The 13,078-nt window shown below is 42.2% G+C and overlaps 1 protein-coding gene and 1 long non-coding RNA gene across 9 annotated transcripts in view; one reads left to right on the top strand and one right to left on the bottom strand.

The window, feature by feature from the left end:
* The window catches only part of DYM (dymeclin), a 172,146-nt gene extending 162,683 nt beyond the window's left edge, over window positions 1–9,463 (top strand). For all 8 annotated transcript variants that reach the window (XM_083575620.1, XM_083575622.1, XM_083575616.1 and 5 more), the window contains one exon: window positions 7,019–9,463. In XM_083575620.1, coding sequence (XP_083431746.1) covers window positions 7,019–7,168 — 150 coding nt within the window. In that variant the 3' untranslated portion in view covers window positions 7,169–9,463. The remainder of the gene's footprint in view (window positions 1–7,018) is intronic.
* Window positions 8,406–12,838, bottom strand: LOC310744538. The gene is made up of 2 exons (XR_014539616.1): window positions 11,683–12,838; window positions 8,406–11,426 (listed from the first exon to the last, which is right to left on the bottom strand). It is a non-coding gene; the product is annotated as an uncharacterized lncRNA (long non-coding RNA).
* Between the last annotated feature and the right edge of the window lie 240 nt (window positions 12,839–13,078).

Here is a 13,078-nt window from a genome sequence, read left to right as displayed (position 1 = left end):
CGTCGCAAGGATCTTCTCCCTCATCTTCAGGATGGTCCCGATGGTCGATGGATTCCTGCCATACTCCCTGGCGAGGTCTGTCACACGCATTCCACCGTCGTGCTTCCGGATGATCTCCTTCTTCATTTCCAGCGTCACCTTCTCCTTCTTCCTCTCGCCGGCCTCTGCAGCAGCAGTCTCCTTGGGTCCCATGGCAGCACAGCTCCTACCTTCGTAAACTCAGAAAAAGAAAAAAAAAAATCAGTGCTTCACTTCCAAAAAATTCAAAAGCACCCAGCCACCCACCACACAGAAAATTAAACCCAGAACCAAGTCCTTGAATTCCAAACACCCCAACCCAAAATCCAAAAACCCCCAAAAAAGTTTTAAAAGTTTAACTTATGAAATGGCTGCAAATCACCAAAGTCTTCAAAATCCTCAAATGGCTGCAAAAGAAGTTTTGGAAAAGCTTTAAAAATCACCAAAGTCTTCAAAAACCTCAACTTGTTCCCCCAGCCACCCACCCACTACACATAAATTGCAAACCCCTCCCCAACTGTTGCAAACCCCTCCCCAAGTGTTCCCCTAGCCAGCCACCACACAGAAATTCAAACCCAGAAAATTTTCAAAAAAAAAACCAACATGGCCCAATGGTCACAGAAAATCATAAAAATGCAGAAAAAACCCACACAAGTTCCCAGATTCTTGCAAACCTCTCCCCAACTGTTCCCCTAGCCAGCCACCACACAGAAATTCAAACCCAGAAAATTTTCAAAAAAACAACAACATGGCCCAATGGTCACAGAAAATCATAAAAATGCAGAAAAAACCCACACAAGCTCCCAGATTCTTGCAAACCTCTCCCCAACTCTTCCCCCGGCCAGCCACCACACAGAAATTCAAACCTAGAATTTTTTTTAAAAAAAACCACATGGCCCAATGGTCACAGAAAATCATAAAAATGCAGAAAAAAACCACACAAGCTCCCAGATTCTTGCAAACCTCTCCCCAACACCAAGTCCTTGAATTCCAAACACCCCAACCCAAAATCCAAAAAAACCCAAAAAAGTTTTAAAAGTTTAACTTACCAAATGGATGCAAAAGAAGTTTTGGAAAAGCTTCAAAAAGCACCAAAGTCCTCAAAAACCTCAAAAAAGGCTACCACACCGCGTGCTATGTGTTGCTCCTCAAAGTTCAAGTCGCAACTGCACCTCTTCAAGCAATGCACGCTGGGTATTAACGGTTTTACGAAAAAGGAAACAAACTTGCAAGACGTTTTCGTCTTGCGAAGCAAGCCCATAGGGAAATTCGTCTTGCGAAGCACATCGAAAAACTCAAAACTCTTTCGTCTAGCGAGTTTTTCGTCTTACGAGGCATTCGTCTTGCAGGGCACCACTGTATCATCATACCCTTTACTATAGTTGAAGGTGGTCTTGTATAATTAACTGATTATTATTTTTAACCAGGGATCTGTTTGATGGGGTAAGGTCTTAAATACTGTTCCAATTCCAGATGTTTCTGCTGTGGGACTAAAAGAACCAAACCAAGTCAGTTTGGTAAAGGACATTTTCTTAAAACCAGTTAGTTCCTTACTTGATACATAAATGAAATACCCTTTCCCATATGTGTGTGCGTTTTGTAGGAGAGATGTGTGGTGTTAAATTTCTTACAAGATTTGATACTGCTATCCACACAAATAAGCAGCAGATCTGCAATTTGTTTCTTTAGTTGGACTACCTCCATATAGCTTTCATGAGATGGCTTGTCACACTTTGGAGAAGACTTGTTTATTTGCATTCCCAGACTAGCTGTAGTCCTGCGAACTGGGTGCCGAGTTCAAAAGCCAGGCCAGTAACTATCACAATTGGCAAATTCTCATGTGGGGTTTTAGGATATAGTCCTAGGAGTTCTCATGAAGTTGCTGCTGAACATTGAGGGAACTGCATATTACCTAAATAATCTCTTGTCTGGGATTTGTGATCATGTTCCATTGATCTCAGCTGCTGTGATTCCAGCTAATAGGATTTCAGCTTGAGCGTTCTTGATTTTATAGCCCTTTCCACCATAGCATGAGTTTTGCACAGTGGATCAGAGTTTGAACCTGAAAGAGTCTGCATGCAAAGATTAGCTCTGTTACTAAGCTGTGCTTCTTTCCATGCTAGGATATGGTGCCAAAACTACCTACAGCTCAGGCTGGCACACTGAGCACCATTATGAGCCATAAGCAACTTCTAGGGAGCAATGCAAGAGAGTACCGTGTAGATGTGAGAAATGGCCACGAGGCTGGCTCTTTAAACTCATTTAGCATTAAAGCTCTAATGAGCTTTATAGTCAAGGCATGCCTGCAGATGAAAGGGGACAGAACTTGCTTTGCCCTGTAAATTTCCACTGGTCTGCTTTGTCTCTCTTGACTGTGAGTTTTTCCACAGTTGATGTCTCTTCTGTAAGTCCAAAAAAAGGCATAAAGATACTATCAGGCAGACTCTGCAGCTGCATACCATGTGGACACTTCAACCGAATCACATCCCCATTTTCAGCTGATGCAGGTCGCGGCGACTTTCTGTCGGCAACAAAAGGAAAGCAATGCAAACAGTGCCAGTGGAACCTGAAAAGGGGGGTGTGCTTGTGAGGCTCAGGGGGATCTCCAACTTGCCTAATACTCTAGAAAAGACAATGGCAAGCACCACTGCAGACAGCCTGGGCAAGAGACTGAGTCTTCAAAGGAACAGCTTGCTGTTTGCAAAAGTTTGAATTTATTGCTTTCCGTTAGTTTTGCACAAATTGAAACCATTGAATGTAAATAAAATATTACAGGTTTGTCCAGGGCGCTTAAACTTTCTCCTTATAAAAGCATGAATTATTTGTCTGTTATATGGTAGCAGAGGAGGGCATAAGCATCTTGAAAGCAGTGAACACATCTTGTATGTTGTACTGAGATTCACTGTGGTGCCTTAACTGTTCAGAGTTGAAAGAAAGCGGGACAGTGGAAATCAAAGACCAGTTGTAAAGCATGGGATCTTGGGACCATTCCACATAAGGATCAGTAATAAACTCATAAGAACATAGGAATACCATCTGATTAAAAATTCAGCAGCTGAGTTCTTAACTGGAACTCACTGCTTTTATTTTATTTTATCTACAGTGGTACCTCGGGTTAAGAACTTAATTCATTCTGGAGGTCCGTTCTTAACCTGAAACTGTTCTTAACCTGAGATAGCACTTTAGCTGATAGGGCCTGCCGCACCGCTGCCGCACAATTTCTGTTCTCATCCTGAAGCAAAGTTCTTAACCCGAGGTACTATTTCTGGGTTAGCAGAGTCTGTAACCTGAAGCATCTGTAACCCAAGGTACCACTGTATTTGAAAGATTTCTAGACCACCAAACTGTGCCAAACATCATAATAGTATATAACAACAATAAATTACAACAAATAAAAGCTGATAAAAACAGTTATCCAAAGAGAAATCCAATGCTAGCTGGGGGAAAGCCTGTAGAAATATATATTTAGGGAATATATATGTTTAGGGAAGCTTTTAATGTTTGATGCGTTACTGTATTTTAATATTTTGTTGGAAGCTGCCCAGAGTGGCTGGGGTAAAAATAATAAGTAGTAGTAGTAGTTGTTGTTGTTCTTATATTTTTGGCATCTGGCGAAAGGTGAGCAACATTGGCGATTATCTAACGTCAGTGGACAGTATGCTTCACAAGACAGGTGCCACTACGCAGAACGATCTAGCCTGAACTTAGATGAATCAGACCTCCAGCACAATGTGACACAACAAGGATGGCCTTTGTGCTAGGAACATATCACTCCATTGCTCAAAAATCTCCAGTGGCTCCCAGTTGGTTTTCAGGCAGAATTTGAAGAGATGGTGTTGACCTATAAAGTCTTGAACAGCCTAGGGCCAGGCTACCTGGAAACCACTTTCACCCATATCTATCTGCCCATTGGCTAAGGTGGTCATCTGACACCCTGCTCTGGTGCTCCTACCTTTTATGGTTTGATGTGTGGCTTCTCAGTCATGGCTCCCAAGTTGTGCTGTGCTCTCCCCAGAGATGTTGACCTACTCTTTTCTTTTATTCCTTTTCTTTTCAGCATCAGGTTAGATAGATAGATATTTAAATAAGGTTCCCTTTTAATCCAATGAAGTTTTAAAAAATTAACTTCAGTCTAGTTTTTGTTCTGATCTGTTTTGTGTTTTCTCCCCCTGAACTGCATTTCTACACTAGCTGTCTTGAAGGCTGAATGGTGGAAGGATGGCAGAGAAATATTTTAAATATATAAATACTGATAAGCAGGAGGGCACTGCAAAGCACAGGAGGTCCTTGGTGGAGGCTGTAAGCTGATATTTAATGTACTGCAGTGGCCTCCTGATTCTGAGTAGCATTAAACCCTCTGGAGCAAAGGGTTATGATCTTCTCCTGCTATCTGCATGATCTTTTGGGCGCCTATGGGGGTTATGCACGAAAGTAGCAGTGAAACTGCTGCTCTTGCATCTGTTCATGGGGACTTCCTGAGGTTTTGCATTCTATCGCAGACTCGATGGCTCAGACAGTCTGGTAAACTTTGGACCTGTCTAGCTACATAGTCCTGTTCCAGCCACCAGCTCAGACTCAGCTTTTCTCGGGAAGGAAGGACAGGACTTCTTGTGGTTGTTTAGGCAAATAATGTTAGCCTTACAAGGGAATGGGGTGAGGAGGCTTAGACTGGACTGAGCAGTTTCATTTTGGAGAAAAGGTGGCACAAGAAGAGGGCTTTCCCTCCAGGGTGAGTTCATGTGACAGTGAAACTGAATTGCCTGCAGTGAGGTCTTGTTGCCTGGGCAGCCCAGGACTCCTACGTATCCTGCCCAGGCTTGTGTCCCAGAGAGGTCACTTGGGTGCTGCTAATGCTGCAAAAACATCACGGGAAACAGCAGTTACAAGTTATAAGCTCAACCTTGTTGGCGTTAAGTATGATATGAGCACTATGGGTTGCCTTTCTTGCTGGGAGAGTCCCTGTATTGGTCTCTAGAGGCACTGAAACTCACCAGCAGTTTGACTTTACCCCTGATGGTGCCCTCTTCCATTGTCTCTCAAGATGCCAACACTGGCACCTGCCAGCACCTGCCTTGATCAATACAAAGAGGATAATTGCCTGGAAATATATAAGGTGGCTTCTTGGGGATCAGAACAGATAGCCTGCTCAGAAGGTCATCTGTGAGTTAGATCCAGATTTTGTCATAATTAGACTGTTGAAACCAGTGGGACTTAATTTAGTCATGACACAAACACACGTGTGCACACACCGTTCGTCCACAATGTATTCATGTGTATTCATCTGACAGGAAGACATTTTTATTATTTTGCTTCATTGTTTAGGGAACGATCCACCATGTGACTAAATCTTTCCCACTGGAATTTATGGAACTTTGAAGTGTTCAACTGTGCCCATCGATAGCCTCTTTTATATAGTCAGCAGTTCCAGATTGCATGCTGGTCTTTGGGTCTTGACTTTTACATCCTGGCCCCTGTGCATGTTTACTCAAAAGCAACTCTGGCGCAGCATGGCAGGCTTTTGTCTGTCAAGCGCTGTGTCACCCACCTTCACAGCAGCTGCAGAAGAAGGCAAGAGGTGGAGATAGGATTCTCTAGCCACATTTAATTATTTTTTTTAAAAATTCAATACCGCTCTTCATAAAAAAAGAACACGTCAGGGCAGTTCGCAATAACAAAAAAAAAAACCCTAACGTATTTTTCGCTCTATAAGACGCACCAGACCAAAAGACGCACCTAGTTTTTGGAGGAGGAAAACAAGAAAAAAAATATTCTGAATCTCAGAAGCCAGAACAGCAAGAGGGATCGCTGCGCAGTGAAAGCAGCAATCCCTCTTGCTATTCTGACTTCTGTGATAACTGTGCAGCCTGCATTCGCTCCATAAGATGCACACACATTTCCCCTTACTTTTTATGAGGGAAAAATTGAGTCTTATAGAGCAAAAAAATACGGTAGTTCATTGAAGCACAATAAATTGGAGGACTTGTGAGAGGAAGCGACTGGCCTAAGACCGCTCCGTAATATGGGATCCAGCCCCCAGGAGAAGTCTTGACTCTCTCCATTGGGCCTTTGCCTTCTCTCACTGCCCGTTATTTGCCAGCCTCACTCTGCTTCTGTCACAGTGCGGCAGTTTGTACTTAGCCTTGGCCACATCATTATAAATAACGAAGTGGGACGTGTTTTATCTTCGCTCGAACTGATGGCTGAAATGTGGCTTTTGTCTGAACTCCCGCCAAGCCCTTGACACAGGCAGTATTTAGAAGTCAGTAAAAAAAAAAAAAGGAAAGGAAAGGGGGGGAGCTCATTAATTTTTGTTTTTCCCCTTTAAGGGCATCCCAACATGAAATAACATGTGTGGCTCTTGCATGGCTCTTGGCCAGGAGTGATGGGATTTGTAGTTCAGACATCTGGAGGGCACCAGGTTGAGGAAGCCTGGTTTTGGCTGTAGCTGCAGAATAAATACCAAGGGGGGACTGTAGAAAGTGACTGCTGGTCCCAGGCCCAGTGAGGAGCACGGTAGGAAGATTCTTGATGCATTTCTTCCGAAAGGCTAATACGAGCAGTGGTATTGAGTGCTTCTGCAACTGATACATTTTGGACAACGCTTACAGGACGAGAGGGAGGGAAGGAGCTGGTTGGGCAGAATGGAAGCAACGCAGAAGACCCAAGGCCAGCCTTCTTCTCCTCCTCCTCCCACCTCCCCCCATAAACTTTTATGGGAAAGTATTACGAGGAACAAAGGGCAGCATAATTGCCATTCTCCCACTGGAATGTGCGTTCTGAACATTGGGTAGATACAAAACATAAGAACCTTGGAATCGAGCAGCCGATCTGTGTTCCCAGAAAGCAAATAGCTTGCCGGCTTCCTCGACTTGCTCCTTTTAGGCCCGAAGAATTAATTCCTTTCTCGCGTGTTGCATTCACCAAGAAATGATTCGACTTCTCGGGTCTCCATCAGGCTTTCATGCATTCATTCATTCTCTGCTTGTCCTTTCCTTTCCAGAAATTCCCAGAGCTGAAGTTTAAATACGTGGAAGAGGAACAACCTGAGGAGTTCTTCATCCCTTACGTCTGGTCCCTCGTATACAATTCTGCAGTGGCACTTTACTGGAGCCCACAAGACATCCAGCTCTTTACTATGGATTCTGGCTGAAGGGGAGACAAATACATGGCCCGCCCACCCCCTCCCAGAATGCATCCCTTCAACCTATGGAACAGGAAGTTTGTTACTAATGTACAGCCCCGCTGCCATTTTCAGGGGGCTTATTAGGAACCAGAATAATAGGGGAGCTCTCACAAGATTGTATGCTTTTATTTATATATTTGTAAAAAAACGAAAACAAAAAAAAACCAAGAGATTTTTTTCTAGCGGCTCTGAGCTTGGGGGGTGATAAAGCAAGATGTTAGCAATGAGCAGCTTTTAAAAAAACTTAAGAACAAAAATGTAAAATGGGAAAGTGGGGGGAAGTATTTTGATTTGAGAAGTCAGCATTTGCAAGCTGGTTTCCTTCAAGCTTTCTGGTTGTGCTTCACTTTTTTATTATTATTACTTTTTTGTTGTTGCTATGGGCTTCTCATTTGATCATCAGAACAATCTCCCCCCTTTAACGTTGTATAGAACTGAAACGTCTGACTGATGCAATTTAAAAATATTACAGCATTAATGCTATTTCATATTGAGGCAGGAAGGATAAATCCTTGATTTTGATAAGGTTGACCTCTACAATGAGGGAGGATTTTCAGCATGATTTTGATAAGGCACTAAAAGTTTGTCTTTCTGGCTACTAATACTTAATGAAAGTTTAACAGAATTAAGAGCAGCCCACAAGGAGTGCCGTCTGCAAAAAATAAATATAAAAAATGTATCCATCTCAATAAGGGTTGTGCAGGTGATTCTCCCACCGGATCATGCCCATTCATTTCCAGAGTTTTGGTGTTGTATTTCACACATTTTCATGGACTCCTTGGAAGGGTGCGGGAAAGTGATCAAAATTCAGCAGAACAGAGGTGCGCCTACTGTACTTTCAGGTTTTTGCCAGAGATGTGCAGTTATGCGTACATCTCTGAATGTTTAAAAAGAGTGTCCTACAATATACTTTTTCATTCTCCCTGGTTTAAAGGGAATGGGCAAATGCCGTGTTTGCCAGCAAATGGGGGAGAATAGAGGGAAATGTTTAATGTAAACTTTTCACATGGAATGTGGGCTTATGGTGATTACCTTCAAATGCACAGAACGGCATGCCAGGCTTCAGAGAAAAAGGAACTGATGACATACATTAGTATATTACCTTGCCCAGCATGGTAAATGTGGCACACTTTATTATGTATTGGAGGGAGATGGTGACACACCTCTTTTTTATGTGGAATGTTTTGCTCTTTTTTAAAAAAACAAAACAAAACCTCCTGACAAATGTTAGAATCGTGTGTCCTTCCACCTTAAGCAAGGTCCTGTATGGCATTCTGCACAATTGGAACTTAAAATCCTTGTCATATTTATTTAAAATTGCAGATGTAGAGAGACATGCATAGCATCTGAGTTCATAGGACTTTGCACAGACACAGATTTGGGGAAGAGGCAATATGAAGACTGAATTATCAACGTTTTCAGTGTAACATTAAGAAAATTGGAAGGTGATTGAAAATAGGAGTAAATACGATTTTATGCTGTGCTTGGGCTTTTCTTTGTTTTTGATATATTAGTCAAAGGAAGGTGAATTCTTTGTAATGTTTTTTGCAACCTTTAAATAAAGGACTGTTGACTGCACGACTGCACATCTTGGGAAAAGTCAATGTTTTGAAAGTGTTCTTCTAAGGTAACAAATTCTGAGGCTTGCCTGGAACAGTTGGATTAAACTACAGTGAGATATCTAATGCTGAAAGTCGTTGAACGCTCTTAATTTTTCTGGCCTTGTCGCTTATTGAAAGTAGTCAGGAAATCCTCGCCATTACATCTCTAGCAGGACCTGCTGGCCGCCTAGGTCTTTAGATTGGGAGGGAATCAATCATATAACCAAATTACAAGGGTTTCCTTTGTGCCGTCTGCAAGGGTCAATTAAGAAAGCAAGTTATTGCAGTTCAGGCTGTCCCATCCTGATGACACTGAGCTGCTGAATGTCACAAGACAAGAAGCATTTTTACTCTTGAGCTTTCTTTTCAGGTTTTAAATATGGGTCAGCAAGCCTAGAACTGGAGGAGCCATGATTCATTGCTGAAACAGCAGAATAGGCCCAAGACAGGAGATGGTTTTATACTGAACTTAATCCTTGTGTGGTTGACTCTTTTAGGCACTATGAAGGTCTATTGATGTCCTGGAGACTGCAGTCTGGTACATCCATCAATACTCCTTTGTGTCCTCCAGATCTATAAACTACCATCTTTGGAAATCCTTTTCAGTACTTGGTGTGGAAAAGTTACCATGTAGTAATAAAAAGGATGGAAAAGCACCATGCATTGCAGTGTTTTGCGTTTTCTGTAGTCCTTCCCTTTCCCCTGTAATATTTATCACTTTGGCAAATGCTAGCGAAATCATACTTCAAAATCAGGGCTCCTGTTCAGTGCCAGAAAATGGCTATACTGTATATGTAATGTGTAACCTTCTTCTACAAATTACCCAAAACAGAGAAGAGCAACAACAAAGTATTAAAACAATCCAAACAGCAACAAACCATCAGTTAAAATCTGGAAACAATGTAATCGCAACAGTACACTAGCAATGATACATCAGCCCCATCAGGAAAAACTAAAGCTCTTCCTGCTTCCTCAGCAGCAAATAATAAATCATGCTCGGCAATCGACATCTCTGAAAGGCCTTCCAAAAACAGTATATAATTTACCTGGTAATGAAATGCATACAATGATGGGCCCAGGAAGGTTTCCCAGGGAGAAGAGCGGGAGTTTCACAGCAATGGAGCCAAGGGTGCAAATGACCTGTTTCTATATGCTGCTTTTGCTCACAAAGCAGCTTAGAAGATAGAAAAATCCTCAAGCAGAGGGTTTCTTTCACTGAGCAAAGGATTCCCCAACTCTGTGATTTTATGAAGTGCGTCCACCAGCTTCTCCCATCTTGCTTTTCAGTTGGTCCTGCTAGCTAGAATGATGGGCTTTGTAGTCCAACAATAACTGGGGAGCCAAGGTTGAGGAAGGTTGGCCTACCCACTCACGGTTCAAGAATCAGCGTCTTCCTATTTTCACCTATTGCCAAAACGTTTCCAGGGAGGGGAGGGGAAACTCGACAGCCAGAGGAGCGGGGGGGGGGACCTTTCATTTTTCCAAAATTGCATTTACTGAAACAAAAGCTTTTTTTCAAAGAAGGAAACAACTTTTACTGAAAGCTGGAGATTTTAAACTAGAAACATCTGTATGCTTTCTGCCAGTTCTTCTGTTTTATGTAGTAAGAAGTGCCGGCGTTCCGCCTATCACTTGGGAGCGCTGGGCTGTATTTTCGGCTTGGAGAACGTCACAAGGAGAGACTTGCAACATTTAGGCCAGTGTTCTATCCAGCTCAGTAACATCAGACTCGCCAGCCCCACCTCTCTGGTTGGTAGAGTTACATGGGCACCATTTAGGTAAAGCCCAGGATGTTAAAATAAATAACTCCGAAATAACCATATTTCAATATTTGCATTTGGTCAGATCAGAAACCCAAAGCGGGGTGTTTTTGCGTGTGTCTATGAGTCAGGACCATAGCCATGGTGAAAGGGAGGGGGGATTCTGCAGAGGCCTACCCTTTTCCATGATTTTTTCAGCTTTCTCTTTTAATAGTGAATCTCTAGCCTATTTTTGAAGTTAGAGGGCATGGAAGACATTCTCCCTACTTGCTCAGTGAGAAGTACATAAATTAGCTGTTATCAGTATGCTCAGAACCCCTCGTGTGACTGAAAAACTTAGAAGTATACCTCACTGGTTCCGATCCGGCAAAAATTAGTCGTCACTGCAATCCTATACATACCTGGGAGTGAGTCCTACTAAATTCAACGGGACTCACTTATTAGTATACTCTATGGGACTGCGCTGTTAGTTCAGTTGAAACCCATGGAACCAATTGGTTGCAATTGGAGTTAATCAAGACTTAACTTTAGCTGGATTTGAGTCACCAGCTAAGTTCAGGCATCTTATTTTTGCCTTCCAAGTGGTTTGCTTTTCCCAGATAACATTGGACCGCAGTGTTACAAAGCGTTGGTGTTTTATTAAGATTTTCTAAAACCGAGCCAGCTAGGCCAAGAGTGGAGCTGCTTCATCCAAAGAGAGCCCTTTGAAAAGCTGAGCTCAGCTCAGCAGATGAATGCACAAAATTAGCTAGTTATGCAAAACACTTCTTTTTTTAAAAAACATGTATTGGGACTTAACACAGAGAGCTGACTCAAAAAAAGTCAGCATTGGATCTACTTTTTAGCAATGCACTATGCAAGGTACTGTATTTTTTGCTCTATAAGACTCACTTTTTCCCTCCTAAAAAGTAAGGGGAAATGTGTGTGCGTCTTATGGAGCGAATGCAGGCTGCACAGCTATCCCAGAAGCCAGAACAGCAAGAGGGATTGCTGCTTTCACTGCGCAGCGATCCCTCTTGCTGTTCTGGCTTCTGAGATTCAGAAATTTTTTTTCTTGTTTTCCTCCTCCAAAAACTAGGTGCGTCTTGTGGTCTGGTGCGTCTTATAGAGCGAAAAATACGGTAATCTAAATGAAAGCCCTTCTGAATGTTTTATGGGAAGCAAATGGGATTTAGCTGAATGTAACCGGACATTAGGGTCACTCTGCTAAAGTTATAGCACCTATGGTCGTTGTATTGGCATAACTTTTAATATTGCAGACATTCAAAATGGCACAAAATACATGTTTTTAAGTAACTGATTAAAACACCCTTAGATTTAAAGAGCACAGCAAATTATGATTTGCTGAATCATAATCCAGTAATCTGAATCCAGACACCTCTGAGAGTTCACAAGCAGAAATAATTATCTGGATCTCTTCCGACTACAATTCTATGATTCTGTGATTCTCTTGTTTGTGCATTGTATAGGGTACTGAGAGGTCTACTGCCCCTGAGCATTGAACTTCTGCTTAGCTATGTTGATAGAAGTATTCTTAATGAAATTTCCTGATTCATGTGAACTAGAGCCCATTTTAGGGAACTCTGCAAAAGTTGTTTCATTGCACGAAGGAACTATCCACTGGATTTTTCTACTTGTCTGGGTGACCCCCTAAATTCCAGGATTGTGAGAGAGGAATGTTTATCTCTTCTCCACGCCCCACTATACCAGGAATAATTTTATAAACATGTATCATGCTCCCTCCCTCCCACTTTTTTTTTTTTTTACTAAACCCCAAGTTTTAATCTTTATTCATTTATTACCGCTCAAGTGGAAACAATCTTTCAGGTTTGACGCCTGCCGACAACATCACAACCCCAAAACAATTTGTACAAATGTCTTCAGCTGATCTTGTTCAGGAATCACTGTCTCCATTTTGTCTGTATCCCAAATAAAGTGTTTTTGGAATCATTCTGTGTACAGAACAAGAGGTTGTCAAAGTAGGTGGGTAAACAGTAACTATTTATGGAATGTCTGCCTTGAGCGCCAACCAAGTTTTAAATATACATAATATTGTGGGGAAAGGGAGAGGCTATAAATAGGCCCTAGCTCTGTGGGAGGTTTTTGCAAAGTAGGTCGAATAAATGGTGGGAATATAATGACTCTATAAAGGCATGATGGCTCCTCGTTGTGTTTTCATAAGGCATTTAGGTTGCTGCCTTTTTGACTCCACCAATTCAGGGCTGCTGCTGCTGCTTTTACTTCATGGGGCTTCATTGCTTCATTCAGAGCACAGAATCGAGCACAGAATCGAGGTCCAGTTATGCATTATTGTTTTATGTTGTTCATTTTATTATTATTGTTCCATCAGTAGGCAAACTAAGGTCTGGGGGCCGGATCCAGCCCAATCACCTTCTAAATCCGGCCCATGGACAGTCTGGGAATCAGCGTGTTTTTACATGAGCAGAATGTGTGCTTTTATTTAAAATGCATCTCTGGGTTATTTGTGGGGCATAGGAATTTGTCCATTCCCCCCC

The sequence above is a fragment of the Podarcis filfolensis genome (assembly GCF_964270895.1).
Source record: "Podarcis filfolensis genome assembly, chromosome: 11".
NCBI lineage: Eukaryota > Metazoa > Chordata > Lepidosauria > Squamata > Lacertidae > Podarcis > Podarcis filfolensis.
The sequence above is the reverse complement of the archived record's forward strand: the minus strand, read 5'-3'. Positions and strand labels throughout refer to the sequence as shown.